Below are 20,528 nucleotides of genomic sequence, written 5' to 3' on the forward strand. Positions count from 1 at the left end.
AACATAAGTAATTTAGCTGGGTAAGTTTTACCTAAGGGCTTATTCAGACAACCGTACATTGGGGTTTTCACACCCGGCCGATATACGGAGTCCCTCTATGCAGGGGGAAGAGGCTGGAAGAGGCGGGAGCAGTGCACTGAGCTCTCGCCCCTCTCCGGCCTACTCTCCACTTCCACTCCGCCCCTAGGTACTATTTGCAATGGGAGGGGCGGGACGGGTGCGGAGCTAAGTCCCAGGACTTAGCTCCGCCCCCTCTCAGTGCAAATAGTGCCGAGGGGCGGAGAGGGGGCGGGAGCTCAGTGTACTGCTCCCGGCTCTTCCAGCCTTCTTCCCTACTGTATTTAATGAGGCGAAGGCTTCATTTTGCTTCCATAAAGTCAGGTTTCCGTTTTTTTAACGGAAAAATAGTGCTGTATATTGTGCCATTTGTCCTTCCAAAAAACAGAACCTAACGGAATGGAAGCAAACTGAAGTCTGTTTACTTTCTATTTTTTATTTATGGTACTTATTTTTTTAAACCCCAATTAAATCAATGAGGAAAAAATGGATACATTTTTTTTTGTTTTATTTCAGTTTTTTTTAACGCTGCAATTTTTTCAATGGGACTTTCTAATGTTAAAATCGCATCGCACAAAAATCGGAAGTTTGTGCGATGCGATTTTAACATTAGAAAGTCCGGTTGACATTTGCATTAAAAAAACACAGCAATATTGCAGCGCTAAAAAACTACCAGTGGGTAAAAGCCCTAAAATGGGGCAGAGAGGCAGAAACCCTGAACTGAGCCCTAACAGGAGTGAACCCAGCCTTAGTCAAGGTCACAACATCTTCAGGAACAAACACGTCTCTTCATGCAATGTTATCTAAGGGGCATTGACAAAACGAGAAACCTTTCCAGGTCATCTGGCTTAGTAGGTGATGTACTAGCAGATTAGAAAGAGGCACATTAGAAGAAAGATCTTCTCATCAAATATGGCAACGGACACCATCACCACCACAATTCAGATTTGGAATTTCTTCAACTCATGGTGCATGAAGTACAGGTCAAGTATCTATACAGTTGAACCTTAGGACCATTTAGGCTACTATACCTAAGTTATTGCCAATCGGGCGAGTATAAGCAGAGTTTACAATGTAGAATCAGGAGAAGGTCAGCTGGAACTTCTTGGATCATCATCAACACTGGTGACCACATACTAGCAGGCTGGTAAGTGGCACATTAGGTGACTTAATTCGCAAACCTGGTCACCCATATCATCAATACAATGCAGTCTCAGATCAATGGCTTATCCAGTTGAATATCCAGAACATTAAGGCTGGGTTCTCACAGGGCGGAATCCTGCTGGAAATCTTGCGGTCAAGATTTACGCCGGGAAAGCGCAGCTTCAAAACTCGCGGCAGTTTGCCGCGGATTTTAGAGCGGTTGGGTCGCATGCTTTTCCGTTGAGCCCGGCGCTCCCATAGAGAGCAGCGAGGCTGCAACGGAAAAAAAATAGACATGCTGCGGCCGGGGAATCCACGCCGCAGCGCTGGCTTTGCAGTGATGGATTGGCCGTCCCATGTGGACGAGATTTTTGACAAATCTCGTCCACATGGCTGGCTAATCCACTATTGCCCAGCTGTCTTTCACTGGTCTTCACTTGCAGCTGCAGAGCGATGACATCCCATCATAGGGACACATGACCGCCGCAGCTAGTCACCGGTTGAAGCGAGTCGGTAATTAGCCCTGGTCTGGGTGATGTAATCACTGACTCTCTGTACCCGAAAATGACGACCAGTGGTGAACCAGGCACCAGCAGAAAGGGAGTGATGGAGGTCAGTATGTCTTCTCTTATGTTACTACGGTATAGTGAATAGCCTTTGAAAAAGCAAGTTGTCCCCAGATAACCCCTTAAATTGTCCCTCCGCTTCAGTGCCACCGGTTTAATCCCCACTACTCTGGTTCTGAAAGCTGCAGCAGTCATTAGCTGTTCACATGATTGCTGCAGCCAATAATAATGGGCCTCAGCACATGACCATTGAGGGGTGCGATTGGCTACAGTGGTCATGTGAGACAGGAACATCATGTGACTGCTGTAGGAGTCTCCAGGACTGGAGTGTCAAGGGCTGAAGTGGTGGAGCTATGGCGGAGAGACAGTTAAAGAGAGAAATAAGAAGTTGTGTTGGAACGTCTTGGATTAGTGTTATACAACACTCCATATCTACTTTTCTAACATAGCTCATTATTTCATGGTCGTCCCATATGCTAGGGGACTCTCCCATACACTTTTCTTGTGGCTGACTTGTCCCTGAAAGAACAGATTCCGGCACACCTCTTGTTTACATTTGTATTCCTGTCCGTACTAGCCAAAGTCTCTCTCTTCTCCCTAATTCACCATGTTTACAGGTTTATTTTCTTGTTGCTTAATTACCCAAGGTATTAGTTTCCTATTTGCAGAGTTAATGCTTTCATGGTTTCTGAAGAGGAACGGGAGGGGGTATGGGTGGCTTATAAATGCCAACGGCTAATATTGTGCAAAAAAAGGTTGTAATAACTCTGTACGACATATTAGTAATGATTAAAGATTTCATGGAGAGCGATTTTTCAGCTTAAAAATCAAAAGCCTAATTAAAAATCTCAATAAGACGGCAATATTAAATTTTCCAAGGAGGTTAATTTACAATAATTCCTTGAGTGGGACATTGTAATTGAAAACAAAATGCTGTTATCTTTATTTAATTAGGAGTTGACATTGTGGGTTGAGCGGAAACGTCACCATGTATAGACGGCACAGCGCCGCTAAAGAGTTTATGACCAAGGTGGCTTTCTTCATTACATTTAATAACCATTATGGCAGAGACCCACACAATAAATGCTAATTGAATACTTTGTGATAAACTGTGATGTGACATTAAAGGGGTATCGCTAGGTTATACCATCGCTTTTGGACTGGGGGGACTCTCACCGGTCCTGGGACCTCCACTGATCCTCACCACTGTTTTCCTTGCACAGTGGTGACCCGATTGGGCAGGGAACTGCAGCTAGACCCATTCACTTAACACCTGAACCCCTATTCTATGAGCCAAAGCAGAGAGCTGTTAAATTAGAGTAACTGTAACAATATGGTGCGGCTTTGGAGTCTCTGGCTGTAACCCGAGCAGACAGATAGCGTAATCAGAGGAAGCCAGAGGTCAGTAATGGGAAGTATCGGTTTGCAGTATAGAGGATCAGGCACATAGCGTAGTAAGAGGAAGCCAGAGGTTGGTAACAGGAAGTATCGGTTTGCAGTATAGACGATCAGGCACGTAGCGTAGTCAGAGGAAGCCAGAGGTTGGTAACAGGAAGTATCGGTTTGCAGTATAGAGGATCAGGCACATAGCGTAGTCAGAGGAAGTCAGAGGTCGGTAACAGGTAGTATCAGTTTGCAGTATAGAGGATCAGGCACGTAGCATAGTCAGAGGTCAGTAACGGGAAGTCTCAATTTGAAATAGAGGATCAGGCACGTAGCGTAGTCAGAGGAAGCCAGAGGTCGGTAACAGGAAGTATCGGTTTGCAGTATGGAGGATCAGGAAGGTGATGAAGCTAGACTATTGGGAAGCACAATAATCACGAAAGGGTGCAATGGAAGGGCCGGGCTTATATAGAAAGTCCAATCAGGAGGGGGTGGAGCCAAGACAGACAGGCAGGAACTGGATTCAACCAGAGCAAGGACTAGGCTACGATTCAGCATGGGAGCTGTCCAGCAAGAGCTGCTGCCTAGAGCACGAAAATTCCCAGGTTCAAGTCCTGACAGTAACTCTTGAGATGGCAGATCCGCCTCACCCATGTATTATATAGACAGCCATTTTATTTGAATCGAAAAGGATGTGAAAAGAACTGGTATGGAGGCGCAACACTCTAAGCTACTAGAAGATGTAGATCAAAGTCCAATGTGTGATGGTGAAAGCACTTCTTTTTTATTATTTTTTCAGAAATTAAAAACCAGCAATGGAATACGCGTTTCGGGGAAGAACCCCTTCGTCAGTTCGGCTGGATAGGACAACAGGATGCCTAGGGGTGACACGATTCCAAAGATGTATAGAATGTGTCGGAGGTCCTGTGTGCAGGAGGACAGGGGAGAAAAAAAATGCTTTAACCATTAAAGCATTTTTTTTCTCCCCTGTCCTCCTGCACACAGGACCTCCGACACATTCTATACATCTTTGGAATCGTGTCACCCCTAGGCATCCTGTTGTCCTATCCAGCCGAACTGACGAAGGGGTTCTTCCCCGAAACGCGTATTCCATTGCTGGTTTTTAATTTCTGAAAAAATAATAAAAAAGAAGTGCTTTCACCATCACACATTGGACTTTGATCTACATCTTCTAGTAGCTTAGAGTGTTGCGCCTCCATACCAGTTCTTTTCACATCCTTTTCGCTACACTTACGCCCACACTGGTGGAGCGTCATCTGGTTGGCAGCACCTCCACCATTCAAAATACTCAATCATTGAAAACTCTTTGTACTCCATAAATATTCCACTACCCTCACTGGGTCTTGCTCCACCCTCCTTTTTCATTCCTTTTTCATTTCTTTTACTCACATTTTATTTGAATGGCCGTCATGCAATAAGAACAATTGTCTGACCAGATGTGGCTACTCCTACTGATAACAGCCGATTGCCAAAGTTAAGGTCCTTTTACATAAGTCAAATACTTGGACTGATGAAAATCGATAGTCAAGCACATTGATCGCCACTTATTTCATTTTCTTTCAAAGGGGCCAAGAAGCGGCTTTTCTGGGGACTAACAATGGAAATTATGGTTGTCCGTCTCTACGGGCCAGCTGTAAATCACCCTGATCATACGAGGAAATGATCAGATGTTAGTTAAAAACAACCGACAAATAAGTGCTCACCCGTTCATTGGCTGTTCATGTTCTTCTTACATAACTGATTGTGGGGTAAATGAGCATTTGGAGGAAGATTGAAGCCAAATAATTGGCCAGTGTAAAAAGATCTTAAAGGTCCTTTTACATTAACCAATGTGCACAGTGTGTCCAAAGTGCCAGTGATGACAAGCACCAATTAACGAGATTAGTGCTTGTCTACTGGGCCTGCACAGGGGCCGATTTAGACTCTATTAAGGGATGATCAATGCTCTATATGATCATTTGTCCCCTATAGAGCTTCTTCACTGTCCGAAGCACATCCCCCATCACACTGGGAGATGCTCCTCACAAAAGACCTGATTACCCGATGAAGGAGTATTTACTAGGTCATTGAGTGATAAGTGGCACTTTGACGTGGCCCGGCAAAAGAACGTTCTTGCCCGATCATCGGACCTTGTAAAAGGCCCTTTAGAGAAGTTGGGCCAGCTTCTAAAAGAGGTTGTGTTCATCAAACAAGTCTTAGGCTGCATTCAGACGAACGTATATCGGCTCGGTTTTCACGCCGAGACGATACACATTGTCCTCGTGTGCAGGGGGGGGGGGGGGGGAGGATGAAAGAGCAAGGAGCAGGAACTGAGCTCCCGCCCCCTCTCTGCCTCCTCTCCGGCCCTCTGCACTATTTGCAATGGGGAGAGGCGGACCGGGGGCGGGGCGAATTCTCACCACTTAGCCCCGGTCCGCCTCTCCCCATTGCAAATAGTGCAGAGGGGCGGAGAGGAGGCAGAGAGGGGGCGGGAGCTCAGTTCCTGCTCCTGGCTCTTCCATCCTCCCCCCCCCCCCCCTGCACACCAGGACAACGTATATCGGCTCGGCGTGAAAACTGAGCCGATATACGTTTGTCTGAATGCAGCCTAAGTCGTATAAAGCTTTGGAAGCCCAAAATATCAAACCTCCCAGATTACCTCAATCTATCTATGACACATCAGAGAATTAGTTTAATTGGTTTTACTCTTTAAGTAGCACAAAAAAAACCCATAAAATTCTGAGTTTGGGAACAAAAAAAACCCATTTACAGTCTTGCAGGGTGATAAACTCATTTATTCCATGGAGAGCTATGTAACTTGGCTATTACCGGGAGCGGGATTCGATGCCAGCAAAGTGCTCGAGGTACTTAAAGAACATCGAATTAACATGGTCAATTAAAAAAAGGTCCTTAGTTAAAGTGATTGAAATACAAGCAAAAAAACCAAAAAATCTCAACAATACACAGAAAGAGACAAAGAGAGAAAAGAGCGAGAGAAAGAGAGAGAGAAAGAGAGAGCGAGAGCCATCAGACTGACTCAATTCACAACACAGGGTAATTGCCTACTGGAAACATACCCCGTATTTAAACAGATGGCATCAATCCCCGATGAAACCAAGCTGATCATGTAAACAAGTGTCAGCAGAGAGGAAGCAGAAGGAGTCACGGACAGATGAGAAGACACTTAATTGTTGTAACCAGTACAACAAGACAGATGCAATTCTTCTTCCCGGTATTGCACACATCAGTCTAAGTAGCTTTGGATAAGACTGTGCACTTAGAATGGTTGGAGTCCAAGCGATAACCCTTGTTAGGAGGAGCGGTACCACCTCTGCCTACAAAGTGATGTAGGCACAGATAGTGCTGCTTCGCTAACTGATGGAAAGTTTGCACACTGCAAAATTCTTGCAGAATTTCAGCTGCGCTAATATTCTGCAACAATGTTCGGTATAATGTAAGGCCGCCTGCACACGGCATGCACGGATTCCGCGTCGGGAATCATGCATGGAATCCGACCGTGCCCCTGCTTATTTGTAATGTCTTCACACTACAGGTGTGCCGCCGATGCACATGCGCAGTACAGATTTCCTCGCGCCGTCGCTAGGCGATGACCCTTCTGCAATGCTCATGACTGCATCATTTATAGAGGGGTAGTACTACCTGAGCCTATACATCATTTACAGGGAGAGGCCGGGAAGTAGTACTATCTGTTCCTACATGACTTATAAGCAAAAAACAGGAATGCAAAATTTTCTGTGCCCACAAGCTTCTTACCTTAAATAATGTGGGTACACGCAATACTGGCTTCCCATAAATGATGTAGGCACAGACAGTACTACTGGCTTGTTTCTTTTTGTAAATGATGTAGACTCTGATAGTACTACCTAAGCATACCAGTAAATGATATAGGCTCATATAGTACTGCCTCCTTGTCTCTATTTGTAAATAATATGGTCTTTTATCGTTCTCTCTTTACTAATAAATGATATAGGCTCATATAGTACTGCCTCCTTGTCTCTATTTGTAAATAATATGGTCTTTTATCGTTCTCTCTTTACTAATAAATGATATAGGCTCATATAGTACTGCCTCCTTGTCTCTATTTGTAAATAATATGGTCTTTTATCGTTCTCTCTTTACTAATAAATGATGTAGGCTCATATAGTACTGCCTCCTTGTCTCTATTTGTAAATAATATGGTCTTTTATCGTTCTCTCTTTACTAATAAATGATATAGGCTCATATAGTACTGCCTCCTTGTCTCTACTTGTAAATAATATAGTCTTATATCGTTCTCTCTTTACTAATAAATGATGTAGGCTCATATAGTACTGCCTCCTTGTCTCTACTCGTAAATAATATAGTCTTATATCGTTCTCTCTCTACTAATAAATGATGTAGGCTCATATAGTACTGCCTTTTAATCTTTACTGAAAATGATATACTGTAGTGCTGCAACTCTATACATGACACTTAAAAGGGTTGTCAGAGTATAAAAAAAGGCAGCTGGGTTACTGTTCTGAACTCCTGGCATCACCGCACCCAGGATGTGAGTGCTAACGCCACAAGAACAGATGCTGATGCTACAGCCTCTGATTGGCTGCAGCGGTCACCTGACTGCTGGTCTGGCAGCAGAATCTTCACTGGGAGACGCTTCCTGGTAGAAAAACACTGTTTCTTTTGTCATTTTATCGGAACATTAATGATATAAGTACGTATAGTAATGGATCCCCACTCCTCCCTGTGCCGTAAGTTGTGATCCAGTTTCTTATTCCCTGATGAAGCATAAAGCAGTGAAAACAGGAATATCCTAATAATGAGTCTAGCGGGGAAAAAAAACATTGCTGCGGGTCTCAGAAACAAAAAGGACAAGATTTCATGAAGCACAATTCCTTACCTTCTTTCTTATTTTCCAAACATAATCTGACAGCTTCCACCGCCCTCGGACTGGTGAAAATGAGACCCTCATAATCTTCAGGATGAGAAAGCTGACGAGACAGGAGAAAGTCAAAACACATCTTCAGACTGAGATCCATAAAGTCCACAAATTCTGCAATAAGTCCTATTTTGGGGACTATCTTATCCCCTTACAGACATGTACAAAACATGCACAACGAGTGTCTGTGTATATGGCGGACCCAGGAGTAAAGCATGCTACATGCTCTGCAGGTGTCTGCTAACTTTGGCAGTTGACACCCACTGGCAACAGCAGGGATCTGTGTTGAATAGGATCACATCTATTAACCCTTTAAATGTCACTGTTTTGACAGCAGCATTTAAATGCCCTGATCAGCCCGTCACAATGCAATCATGGGGTGCTGTTCGGTTGTTATGGCAGCACAGGGTCTTCTGAAGGCCCCCAAGGCTGCTATAAAAGACTGCCTGCCAAGGCATTGCCTGTGACACGTCTTCATAGACTGCCAGTCAGAAAGCAGTACAATGCAATACTGTAGTATTGCATTATACCATATGATTGCAAGGTAAAGGACTTAAAAAAAGAAATTAAAAAAAAAGTTTTATTAATTATTAGAATCCTTGAATGGTAGAGTTGAAAGGGTCCTCCAGGGTCATCGGGTCCAACCCCCTGCTCAGTGCAGGATTCACTAAAGCATCCCAGACAGATGTCTGTCCAGCCTTTGTTTGAACACTTCCATTAAAGGAGAACTCACCACCTCACCATAGAGAATAGTAAAAAAAGGTATGCAAAGTTTATATATATATATATATATATATATATATATATATATATATATATATATATATATATGTGTGTGTATCCAGTATCCAAGAAAAAATGTAATTCAAAGCGTCACCATGCAAAAAATGAGGCCACACAGCTGATTGCCAAAAAAATATAAAAAAAGTCAATTTGTATTTTTTTTTAAAAAAGGCATTTCTTTACAGAAAAAAAAATATATAAATTTGGTATTGCTGTAGTCATACTGACCAATGGAATAAAGATAACACATCACCTTTACAACACTGTGAATGTCATAAAAGCAAACCCGCCTCCACGCTGCACAATTGAATTTTTTTCAAAAATTGGAAAAGCTGGGCGACATCCACCGCAGGCTGTTGGCCTCATGATCAGCTTGATGAAAACTATACCGCTACCATATAGATACAAATCTCCTCATCATCTACAAATGTAATATCTGCCAATGTGCCCAGTATTTGTGTGTGTGTGGGGGGGGGGGGGGCAATCATCGCATTAGTTAGTGACCCTTTGTGGGCCGAGAAGGATATTGTAGTAAATATTAGCTTACCGGAGACTTAATCCGCCAACATAAATCTAATGACAAGGGAAAACTGGATTAATCACAGTAATAGAATGAGGTGAGATTATACCTTGTCAGAGAGCGGCTCCAGGGACACAAATGTGAAGGATAACACCGGGATTAGCGTGGCCTGATATCCATGCGATGACAACTCCTAGCCAGGAAGATAAAGCGTGTTCATTTATGCATTTCTTATTGGACCTTATTGGAATACATTCTCGGTGCATTCATTTGTCTTGCACAGTAAACCAGAAGGAACTGATCACGATAGATACCTCTATAGACCGAAGCTGTAAGTGGAGGTAGATGACGTAACTCATAGGACAAGTCCCTTTAACCTGCCCCATGACGTGCCTGTACAGTGGATACGAAATCTTTACACGCCCCTGTTACCTCTTTCCACTGTCTGACATCTTCCTACATTCTGATTGAAGCTTGTACAGCTCTAATGTCAGAAGTTGTCCGACAGGGTATTCTTACCGTCTTTTACCAGCCACTTTGCTGTCGGAGCCTCTCTGGCGCACACACTGGCTTTAGTCAGCAGATGGCACCGTTGTATAACAGCAAAATGAGAAAGCCTTTTAGGAAACCCTGAATCCAAAATTGGTTTGGAAAGGGTTGAAATGCCATGTTTTTGTCTTGTCCTCCAATGTGACCGATTAACTATCTGTACAATTACATTAAAAAACAAGTCGAAATCTTTTAGGGTGGAGAAAACGTAAAAAACCCTAAAATAACGTAGCTGCATAAATATGCACACCCTAAAACTAATCCTTTGTTGATGAACCCTTTGACTTTATGAGGGCATTCAGTCTTTTTCGGTAGGTGTCTATCAGCAGGGCACATCTTGACTTGGCAATCTTTGTCCTTTCCTGCAAAAGCGCTCCAAATCTGCATGTAGCGCCATCCTCAGGTCAACCCACAGATCTTCAATGGGATTCAGGTCTGGGCTCTGGCTGGGCCATTCCAAAACTTTGATCTTGATCGTCGACGTGAAATTCATCTTCAGCTTTTTAGAAGAGGCCTGAAGGTTCTGTGCCAAAATGGACTGATATTTGGAACATAATTCCCTCCACCTTGACTAAAGCCCCAGTTCCAGCAGCAGAAAAACAGTCCCAAAAGCATAATGTCGCCTCCACCATCGTCATTGTGGGTATGGTGGTCTTCTGGTGATCCGCAGCGTTGGCTTTGTGCCAAACATACCTTTTAGAATTATAGCCAAAAAGTTCCATCTTGGTTTCATCAGACCATAACACATTCCCAAAATAAAAGTGATCAAAAAGTCCTAAATAACTCAAAATGGTATCAATAAAAACTACAGCTTGTCACATAAAAAACAAGCCATAAAAAATTACAAAAAGTTCTGGGGCTTGGAATGCAGTCATGCCAAAAACAAGAACATTATTTTCCAAAAAGAGGGTTTTTATCGTGCAAATCTAAAAAAACCCCCTAATTTTGGTATCGCTGTAATCGTACCGACCGCCATAAAAAAGTGATCATACCGTTTATATCACATAGTGAACGATGTAAAAAGTAAATGGCAGAACTCATGTGTTCTCCAGTCCGGGTGCCGGGAATGGGTCTAGTATATCAATGCCATAAATGGATTTAACCCTTTATGCATTTGACGCAACAATTGTTTTGTGCATTAACCCTTTCCAATCCATTTATTTTTTTCTCACCCATTCTCCCCAGCTCCAATAAATTGGAGCTGGGGAGAATGGGTGAGAAAAAATGCATTTTCCCTGCACCCTCCTGAACTGACAGAGGTCAGGAGGGTGCAGGGAGGGACCTGCTTACCTGTCCGGCGTCTTCCGCTTTCTCCTTCTGCCTCCCGGCTTGGCGATCATGTGACCACTGGGGTCAGGTGGCACCTGGCGGTCACATCATCGCCGGGCCGGGAGACAGAAGGAGAATGTGCAAGACGCTGGTCAGGTAAGCAGGTCCTCCCACAGTGCAGGCTCCCGGCTCAGCGTTCATGTGACCGCCGGGGGTCAGGTAACACCGGCGGTCACATGATCGCTGGCCGGAATCTCTGCATTACATAGTGCTAATTGAGCGCTATGTAATGTGTAAAGCAGAAGGCAGAAAGGGTTACAAACCCTTTCTGCCTTCTCCTCGGGGGTCCTCGATGAGGATCAGTGCAGGGGTGTCTGACGATCGGGTGCAGATCCACTCCTGCACTGCAGTGTCGGGCCTGCCCCGACATCGGAGCTGTGGAGGGAAATTATGATGTCGGGGCAGGCCCGACATTGGACTGGAAAGGGTTAAAAATGTAGGAAAAAACGGAGTAACGGCGCGGCCGTCATTTATCAGTAAAGCCAAAGGGAATCGAGGGTAATTTTTATTGGGGTAACACGTTACAAATTCAGACAGACTTCTTCGTCAGGCCACATTACAAGAACAGAAGAATGAAGAACATTTAAATGCATAATATGAGCGGGAAAAAGCAGAGCATCTGACGTAATGGGGAACCCCACCGATCCCCACATGCCAGCGGTTATGGGTGCAGAAGAAAAACAAAATTAGTAATTTGTAAGAATTGTGAGGAAGGTAAATGAAATTCATGTTGCAGTTCTAGTTGGGTGAGCCATCTTCGTTCTGAATCGTGCATGAATCTCTAGAGTGCCTTAATGTACCAATGCATTATACCTGCTCTCTGATTGGTCAGCGCAGCTCAAGTGACCAGCACTGGCCAATCAGAGAGCAGTACACAGTGAGCATTAGGTAGTTACAAAATTGCTGCAGTCGTATTGGGTCCTGGAACTGGTGGATCAACCTTGACGGTTGAATCCAGAATATTGCACCACGCCCGTCTACTCAGGAAGGGGTACTACTAATGTCATGGGAGAAGGTATAGCAACGCAGGCTGAGGATACAATGCAGACGAAGGAGGTACAAAAATACATAATGTTTATTAGCGAACAAACGAATGAAAAAGAAGAGTTGTGATAATAACAAATAATCAAGTAAATGGTTACTATAGCTGACCAGATCTTTGATACAAGTTCACTTGGTATAACACACAAATGCAGGTAATGGTTTAGAGTCCGTTAACTAGGATACATTCCTCAGCAACAGGCCTGTTGACTGGCTCATAAGGTCCTCACTGGTGTCCGCACCTACAGCTGGTTGGGGTTTGCCCCACTTACAGTGCGTCGAGTCTGGACATCTGCATCGGGGTTGGAGCCAGGAGTGCTATAGAAAGTATAGCTTCCATTGACTTCAGTGGGAGTGAAGCCTTCTATTACACTTCCGGGTCTGACCCCGATGTGGAACGGAGCCATCAATATCCAGCACACTGCAGTGAGGGGAAGGGCTAAGATCAGGTTATTGCCGACCTCTGACGATCAACTATTGATGGCCTGTCTTGAGGGTTGGCCATCAGTATTGCTTTCTGCACCGACAAGGCATGGTTTTTTGCACACAGGACACAACCACACCCCCATTTGAATGGCTATTTAGCCTAATAAGTTCCAGATATGTTGTTTTTCCTGCAGAATTGCAGTGTATTATTCATCTCCCTGCATATTGTGCATCCCCCCCCCCCCCCCCGACCCCATAGACTTCTATGGGACTCTTTGGTGTGCAAATACCCCCCCAAAAACTCCACCAAAAACTGTAGGTGTGATTGCAGCCTTTTTTGCACTGTATATAGGGACCCGTGCAGAAAGTATACAAAACAGGATAATACATCCCAATGCGGAAAGTATAGAGCAGTAAATCTGGAAAAAGTTCCAAAATGGTATTTTTTCTCACCTGAACGTAGGGGTCTGACGTGATGTCACCACTTTTGGGGTCCTTCAGTAACAAAATTTTCATGATGATGGATGAGTTCTGAAAAAATACAGAGTGACAGTATCAGGGTCCGCAGCTTGAGCTGAAAGGAACGGTCTGTATCTGTAAAACGGCAAATACTGTATATACCGTCAGCGTGATGAGTAAGGGAAAACCTGAGGAGGGGCCGCTGCCCACTGATAAGACGCCGCATGCTGCTCTCCATGACAGAAACTGCAATGTGTAGAATAGACCTCTAATACCTCCAATATGATAGAAGTATAACAGAGACCCTTTTATTCTGTTAAAGGGGCGGTCTGATTGAAGAAACCCCTCCAACTACTTTGTTGTCTGTGGGTTTGACATACCCAAATAATTGTATGATACCCTTATGTTTTCTGAAGGTAGTCAGCTGGCACACTGACAAACAAAAGTTACACTCCTGGGCACCTTCATGTAATTTTGCATAAAAGCATAAAATTTGTAATAAAAAAAAGTCCGCCACCGAAAAATGTAATAATTCCTGTAACTTCTGTTTTTCATGGGATACGTGTTCATCATTCTGTGAATGGAACCTTATTTGTTTGCATAGGTTTTAATTATTTTTGCACAGATGCATCGGCCACATAGCATCATGTGTTACTATAAGTACCGTGTTTCCCCGAAAATAAGGCACTGTCTTATATTAATTTTTACCCCGGAGCCCCGCTGCGGTTCCCGCAGTTCTTAGTCCGCCCACACAGGATCGCTTCCTGGTTACAAGATTCATAAATCCGACCTCCACTAAGCGATGGCTCAGCAAATCAATGCAGTGCTTGAAGAAGCAATTACAGCCAGCTCTCAGGGGTCCGGGATGGGACCGCCGCCCCAGCTCTCAGGGGTCCGGGATGGGACCGCAGCCCCAGCTCTCCGCGGTCCGGGATGGGGCCGCAGCCCCAGCTCTCCGCGGTCCGGGATGGGGCCGCAGCCCCAGCTCTCCGCGGTCCGGGATGGGGCCGCAGCCCCAGCTCTCCGCGGTCCGGGATGGGGCCGCAGCCCCAGCTCTCCGCGGTCCGGGATGGGGCCGCAGCCCCAGCTCTCCGCGGTCCGGGATGGGGCCGCAGCCCCAGCTCTCCGCGGTCCGGGATGGGGCCGCCGCCCCAGCTCTCCGCGGTCTGGGATGGGACCGCAGCCCCAGCTCTCCGCGGTCCCATCACGGGGTCATGGAGCTGAAGCGTGGAAAAATAGAGGAGTCAGTATCAGAAATTTAGCTTACCAACTTCACAGCCCTGGTAGATGGGGCCAAACTGGGTAAATACCCACAATACATGGCCGGGTTTTGGGGCACAGTCAGTGATCGAGGGAGTTGCCAGAAATTACTAAACAAAACTACAAAATAAAAGCGTAAAATATTATATATTAACCCTTCCAGCAACAACCATCTTTCATTTTTTCATCCCCAATTTAACCCCTTAAGGATGCAGCCCTTTTTTCCCCCCCATTTTCGGTTTTGCCTCCCCCCTTTTAAAAACTCATAACTCTTTTATTTATCCATCCACGTCGCTGTCTGACGGCTTGTTTTTTGCCCCGAAGCTGCAGGACGTAACAGCTAAAAACATCATCCCTTTTTTTTAACTTTTCCATTGATGTAGCCTCATGTGGGCTTCTCGTCTGGGACGAGTTGTATTTTCCACGGGTACCATTCAATGATTTAGAAAACTTCACTCCAATGATTTTATTTTAATTCATTCATTATGTAGTTCGGCCCCAAGTTAGTTATTTCTTTCTGTCTGAATCTTTCAGCCTCTTTTTTCCTCATTTGGTCATGTGATCTCAGTTCTGACCCGCTCAGATCTACTTGGGGTTATGGATTCATTTTCTAGTCAGATTCTCAGTCGGTGTGATGCTGTTACATGGATCTAGCACTGGAATAGCTTGCAGGAAGATACAGGTATTCCTATCACACTTACTGTCACACAGTTATAATAGAGGAGATCACAGCTTATCCTCCATATCACCACCGAAAATCGCATGAACGGGAGAAAGGAGCGATTATCACACCGCACTGCTAAGGTCTCTCCCCCTCCCCTTGCCAGCTGATAGCAGCAATAAAAGCTTCCATAGAAGCCTATGGGAGCTGCCGTCAAGGGGAGGGGGAGAGACTTAAGCCACTCGAGCCGCTGCTAAACTCCCTCCCCCTTCCCTTTTCTGACAGCTCTCATAGTACTCTATGGGAATGGCTGGCAATTCCAGCCACAGATAGGACAAGTCCTATCGTTTCCGGCCAGATGATTTTACGCACTGGAAAACCGCCCATCTGAACGGATGCATTGGAATCCAACGCTTCAGATGGTCGCGATTTTTGGACGGCGTTCATTTGCGCCAAAATCGCCGCGATGAAACGCTTGTGTGAAAGAGGCCTCAATATGGTGTCTCATAAGCATCCGATGGTGGGCGGTAGTGCATGGAAAAGCACACAATTTCATCGTGTTTGGGGTATTTATGCGTTTAAGCTGCAGTAAAGATGGTGTTACCTTCCGTGGTCGTATGATCGGGGCGATCCTAATCTATATAGTTTTTATGTTGTACAGAAATAGTTTTTTGTCATTGCTCTCTGCGGCCATCTTGTATGCGTGAGGTCGGGATGCGCTGTCGTTTTTTTCGTACCATCTTGGGGTACAAACAACTTTTTGATCACTTTTTATGTAAGTTTTTTTCTTGGAGACAAGAGAGAGAAAACACCCGCAATGCAGACATTGTAAGTGGAGTTCCGGCACGTGACGCCGCGCTTCTATCACCGCACTCCAATCTGGTGTTTTACTGCTATTGGCACGTTGTGTGAACGCTCCCCGGTAAAACGAGAACTGCTGCCGGTCGCACACACCGGAGTCGCACCACAGCATCACATCTAACGATGGTCAACGAGGTTGCTTCTAACGAGGCAGCTGCGACCAGAATTACAAAAAACTGTTGACGTTTTGATCACAAGTCACACACGGCTTTTCCATCACTGCTTACGTGCGACGGCGTCCCGTATAGTGCCGAAATATTTTAGTCACATGACCAAATTTACTATGCAGCCCCCAAACTAAGGCCGGCATCACACAAGCTTAAGCATATTTGCGCGTGGCGATTTTGTAGAACAAACGAGGCTTTATTTTGCATGCACAGCGGCGTATTTTACTGTACGTTTTGCGCCCCTGAGGCATGTTCATGTCCCATGTGAAGCCGGCAAGTAACACAACAGCGCGGTGGGGCAGATTTATGAAGACTGTCTAAAAGAAAACCTATTTTTGTTGCCCATAGCAACCAACCACAGCGCAGCTTTCATGTTACCTCAGCATAAGAAATAGCAACCAATCACAGCGCAGCTTTCATATTACCTCAGCAGTATAAGAAATAACAACCAATCACATTGCAGCTTTCATTTAGCATCACTAGCGACCAATCACAACGCAGCTTTCATGTTACCTCAGCCGTAGAAGAAATAACCAATCACAGCGCAGCATTTAATATCACCTCAGCAGTAGAAGAAATAACAACCAATCACAGCGCAGCGTTCATGTCACCTCGGATGTATTAGGAATTAACGCTGCGCTGTGATTGGTTGCTATGGGCAACAAGTACAGGTTTTCTTTCAGATAGCTTCAGAAATATCCCCGTATGTTTCCACCACTCACCTTGCACCGTTCCTCCGCCGCCAGGGAGAGGAGACTGTACTTGAAACAAGGGCTGCGCGCCTCACACACCAGCACAACTGCTACTGGAATCAGTAATAAACGCTCCTCCAGACACCCGGACAATCCTCCTCCTCACATCCATCCTACTATACGGCCGCAAACTAGAAGCAGCTCCACAGCGGAGCGGAGAAGGTGAGAACTGACGTCACGCACCCCCCCGTTCCTGTCACTTGGTACAGCCCGGAGAACATCCTGTTTACTTCCGCTCTGAGCACGCCGGGCCTTGCAGGAAAAGCTGCAGCATGGCGTCCAGCGCGAAGAGGAGAGCCGCGGCCGTCGCCGCCGAGCAGCGCAGACAGGACGACGACGAAGAGGACGACATAGAGGATGACATGGAAGACGACGAGGAGGACTCCGACGACATTGAGGACGACGAATCCGAGGAAGACGAGGAGGTGAACGAGGTGAGGAGACCTGGAGGGGCTACAAGTGCAGGGTGGAAAGTATGTAGCAAACAGCAATGGAGCGGTTGCCCATAGCAACCAGACCTAACCTGCCCTTTGGAAATAAGAGCAGTTTGCTTGCTACGGGCAACGGCTCCACTACTCGTCTTGTGTCAGATCTGCCCATTCCAGGCCCGTCCCACACGGGCACTAGAGGTCTGAGAAAATGGGAAAGAACGGGTGGAAATAGGGCACGCTGCAATGTTTCCGACCGCGAACTATCAGTGCGAGTCAAAAAACGCTCACGTGAAATCTTGAAGATCTGTGCATCTCGCAATCGGACAGAACGCATGCGGTACGGGCTCATTCACACGGCCGTATGCGGAGTTGGCTTGCGGATTCCAGCTGTGAGCCCGGCCGTCTCCCTTCGTATGGCGGCATAATGTACTTACGAAGGCGGTCATGCACGGTACACATTTTTCAAATTTGCTTATTTCCTGCACCGTCGCTTAGCAACAATGCCGGTACCCGCAGCTCGTACTTGGTTGCGTATGATCTGCGGGTACGTCCGGGATCATAATCACGATGGGCTCTATGTCACAGATATCTGCGGTAAAGTAGAACACGGTGCGTTTTATTTTCCGCGAGCGTATTACGCAATTCCAACCCGCTAATGTGAACGGAAATGTGTAATCCAATGCATTTGATTGAACCGCGGATCGTATGATCGCAGAATCCACTGTTCAAACCTGGTCATGTGAGGCGGGGCTGAAGTTTTACTTCTCGGACCCTTGAAGTTCAATGATGAAGTTGCAACAAATGCTCATCAGCGTTCCGCTGATCAGCGCGTCCCGGCGATCATCTGTTGATGACTTATCGATCATCAATAGGGGAAAAAAAAAATAAAAATCATGGAAAACACTTTTCATGGAACTAAAAGACTTGGGACCCCACTGTATGACTCCGAACAGAGAGGTGCTCAGTACGGCCGAAGTCCCATTTACACAGGACGAAAGTCGGGCAAACGATGCCTGACACTCGTACCTGTGTCTCCTCACTTCCCTGCTCCTGCACGGGAGCTAGCAGAGCTGGCTGGTTCACGGAGCGGCCAGCCAGGGGGAGGCTGCAGGAGAATTCTCTCCTCGCTCCCCCGCCCCTCTGCTGGCTACTCCGTGAACCAGCCTGCTCTGCTAGCTCCCGTGCAGGAGCAGGGAAGTGAGGAGACACAGGTACGAGTGTCGGGCATCGTTTGCCCGACTTTCGTCCTTTGTAAAAGGACCTTTAGTCCCATCGTAGACCGTTATGGTCTTATCCTGTGTCTGTTAGGTGGAGGTTCGACCTCGAGGGTCATCGCCCCACTTTGTGCTCGGCTACTTTCTAATTGCCATAGAATTATGTAATGTTATGTTGCAATAAAACAGTTTATTTCATTTACTTCTTTTTTTTTTTCCCCTAGGAGGTGAATGTGGAGTTTGAAGCGCATACTATATCTGACGGCGACCATGATGGCATCAAAAAACTCCTGAAGCAGGTAAGAGCTCGGCTGTGCTTCCGTTTTAAATTGTGACTGTTTTTGGAAGAAATCGGCCTTGTTGTTCCAATCGTGAACAAAAATCCCTTAAAGGGGTTGTCCCGCGGCAGCAAGTGGGGGTATACACTTCTGTATGGCCATATTAATGCACTTTGTAATGTACATTGTGCATTAATTATGATCCATACAGAAGTTATTCACTTACCTGCTCCGTTGCTGGCGTCCTCGTCTCCATGGCGCCGACTAACGCTGCCTTCTCCTTCCATTAGACGCGCTTGCGCTGTGCGGTCTTCTGTTCTGTTGAATGGGGCTTCTCCGCCGTGCTCCGGCAGAAGACCTCGGCGGCGCGAGCACGCCGGAGCGGCCCCATTTAACAGAACAGAAGACCGCACAACGCAAGCGCGTCTAATGGAAGGAGAAGGCAGCGTTAGTCGGCGCCATGGAGACGAGGACGCCAGCAACGGAGCAGGTAAGTGAATAACTTCTGTATGGCCAATATTTAATGCACGATGTATATTACAAAGTGCATTAATATGGCCATACAGAAGTGCATAACCCCACTTGCTGCCGCGGGACAACCCCTTTAAAGGCACCTCCACCCGAAATACATACCGTATAAGCCTAGTCTTTCACCACATTTTTTTTTATGCTGAAAAATCCCCCCTCGGCTTATACTCGAGTGAGGTGAAATTAAAAAAACGCAATACTCGCCTTCCAGCCGGCGTCTGTGTCCCCGGCGCGGGGGTCTCCTGGGCGGTGCGGCAAGCTGCTTGAGAATTCTCTCCGCCATCAGCATTGTGTAAGTAAGCGCTGTAATTGGTTCGAGCGCCAGCCAATCACAGCCGGTGCTCGCTCGTTCACAGCTATTCAGTGAATGACCACTGAATGGCTGTGATTGGTTTATCGAGCGCCGGCTGTGATTGGCTGGTGCTCGATCCAATTACAGCACTTAGTTACGCAGCTCTGACGGGAAATTCAAAGCTGAGCAGGGAGATGACAGCGGGGAGAATTCTCAAGCAGCTTGCTGCACTGCTGGGGACACAGGTACCAGCTGGGGGGGGGGGGGGGGTTAGTATTGCAGTTTTTTCTTACCTAGTATATACTTGAGTCAATAAGTCTTACAAGTTTTTGGTGGTAAAACTTATTGACTTGGGTCGGCTTATACTCGAGTATATACGGTGATTTTCCTTTTATTTTTCATACGGAAACTGTACCATCATACTTGTTATGACCCACATATGGAGCTGTGGAATCTATGGGCGCTTGGGATGGTAAACCATTGATTACACTTATAGTTTATCATTAGTGCTGATGCAAAACGGTCACCTTGTTGATGCTGCCTTGTCTGATTCCAGCGCTGTCGCTTTTTTTGTGCAGCAATATTTAAAAAACATTGGTGTTGATCACAGTGAGCTGACCGAGTGCTAAGGTGTCGGATTCATGAGCAGTTGTCTCCCCTTGCTGATTGACAGCTTTTTCCTTATACTATGTGCAGAGAGAACGTTGTCAAACATCTGTGACGTGAGCCCAGAGTTGGACTTTTCTCAGTGCTATGCTTTTGTTCCAAAGTCCTCAATTTTCATGAGCCAACAACTCCATCTCAAGCTGATTGACAGCTTTCTCTCTATGCGTTGTGTAGGGAGGAAGATGTCAGTTGGTTGCGGGAGCCGCCTGCAGCTCATGAATGCAAG

At 45.9% G+C, this 20,528-nt stretch overlaps 2 protein-coding genes across 3 annotated transcripts in view; one reads left to right on the plus strand and one right to left on the minus strand.

Annotated features, from left to right (window-relative positions):
* UROS (uroporphyrinogen III synthase) overlaps positions 1-20,528 on the minus strand; it is a 44,146-nt gene that overhangs the window by 20,444 nt on the left and 3,174 nt on the right. Inside the window, exons 1-4 of one of the 2 annotated variants that reach the window (XM_066601143.1) lie at positions 16,864-17,092; positions 13,187-13,264; positions 9,498-9,581; positions 8,047-8,137 (exon numbers count right to left, since the gene is read on the minus strand). In XM_066601143.1, the coding sequence (XP_066457240.1) occupies positions 8,047-8,137; positions 9,498-9,581; positions 13,187-13,249 (238 nt within the window). In that variant the 5' untranslated portion in view covers positions 13,250-13,264; positions 16,864-17,092. Of the gene's footprint in view, positions 1-8,046; positions 8,138-9,497; positions 9,582-13,186; positions 13,265-16,863; positions 17,093-20,528 lie in introns of those variants that run through there. The other variant, XM_066601141.1, reaches the window with a different exon arrangement.
* Positions 17,111-20,528, plus strand: part of BCCIP (BRCA2 and CDKN1A interacting protein) — a 29,091-nt gene continuing 25,673 nt past the window's right edge. The window contains exons 1-2 of the mRNA XM_066601140.1: positions 17,111-17,327; positions 18,763-18,837. Of these exons, the coding sequence (XP_066457237.1) occupies positions 17,166-17,327; positions 18,763-18,837 (237 nt within the window). The 5' untranslated portion in view covers positions 17,111-17,165. The remainder of the gene's footprint in view (positions 17,328-18,762; positions 18,838-20,528) is intronic.

This window comes from Eleutherodactylus coqui, chromosome 4, assembly GCF_035609145.1.
Source record: "Eleutherodactylus coqui strain aEleCoq1 chromosome 4, aEleCoq1.hap1, whole genome shotgun sequence".
NCBI lineage: Eukaryota > Metazoa > Chordata > Amphibia > Anura > Eleutherodactylidae > Eleutherodactylus > Eleutherodactylus coqui.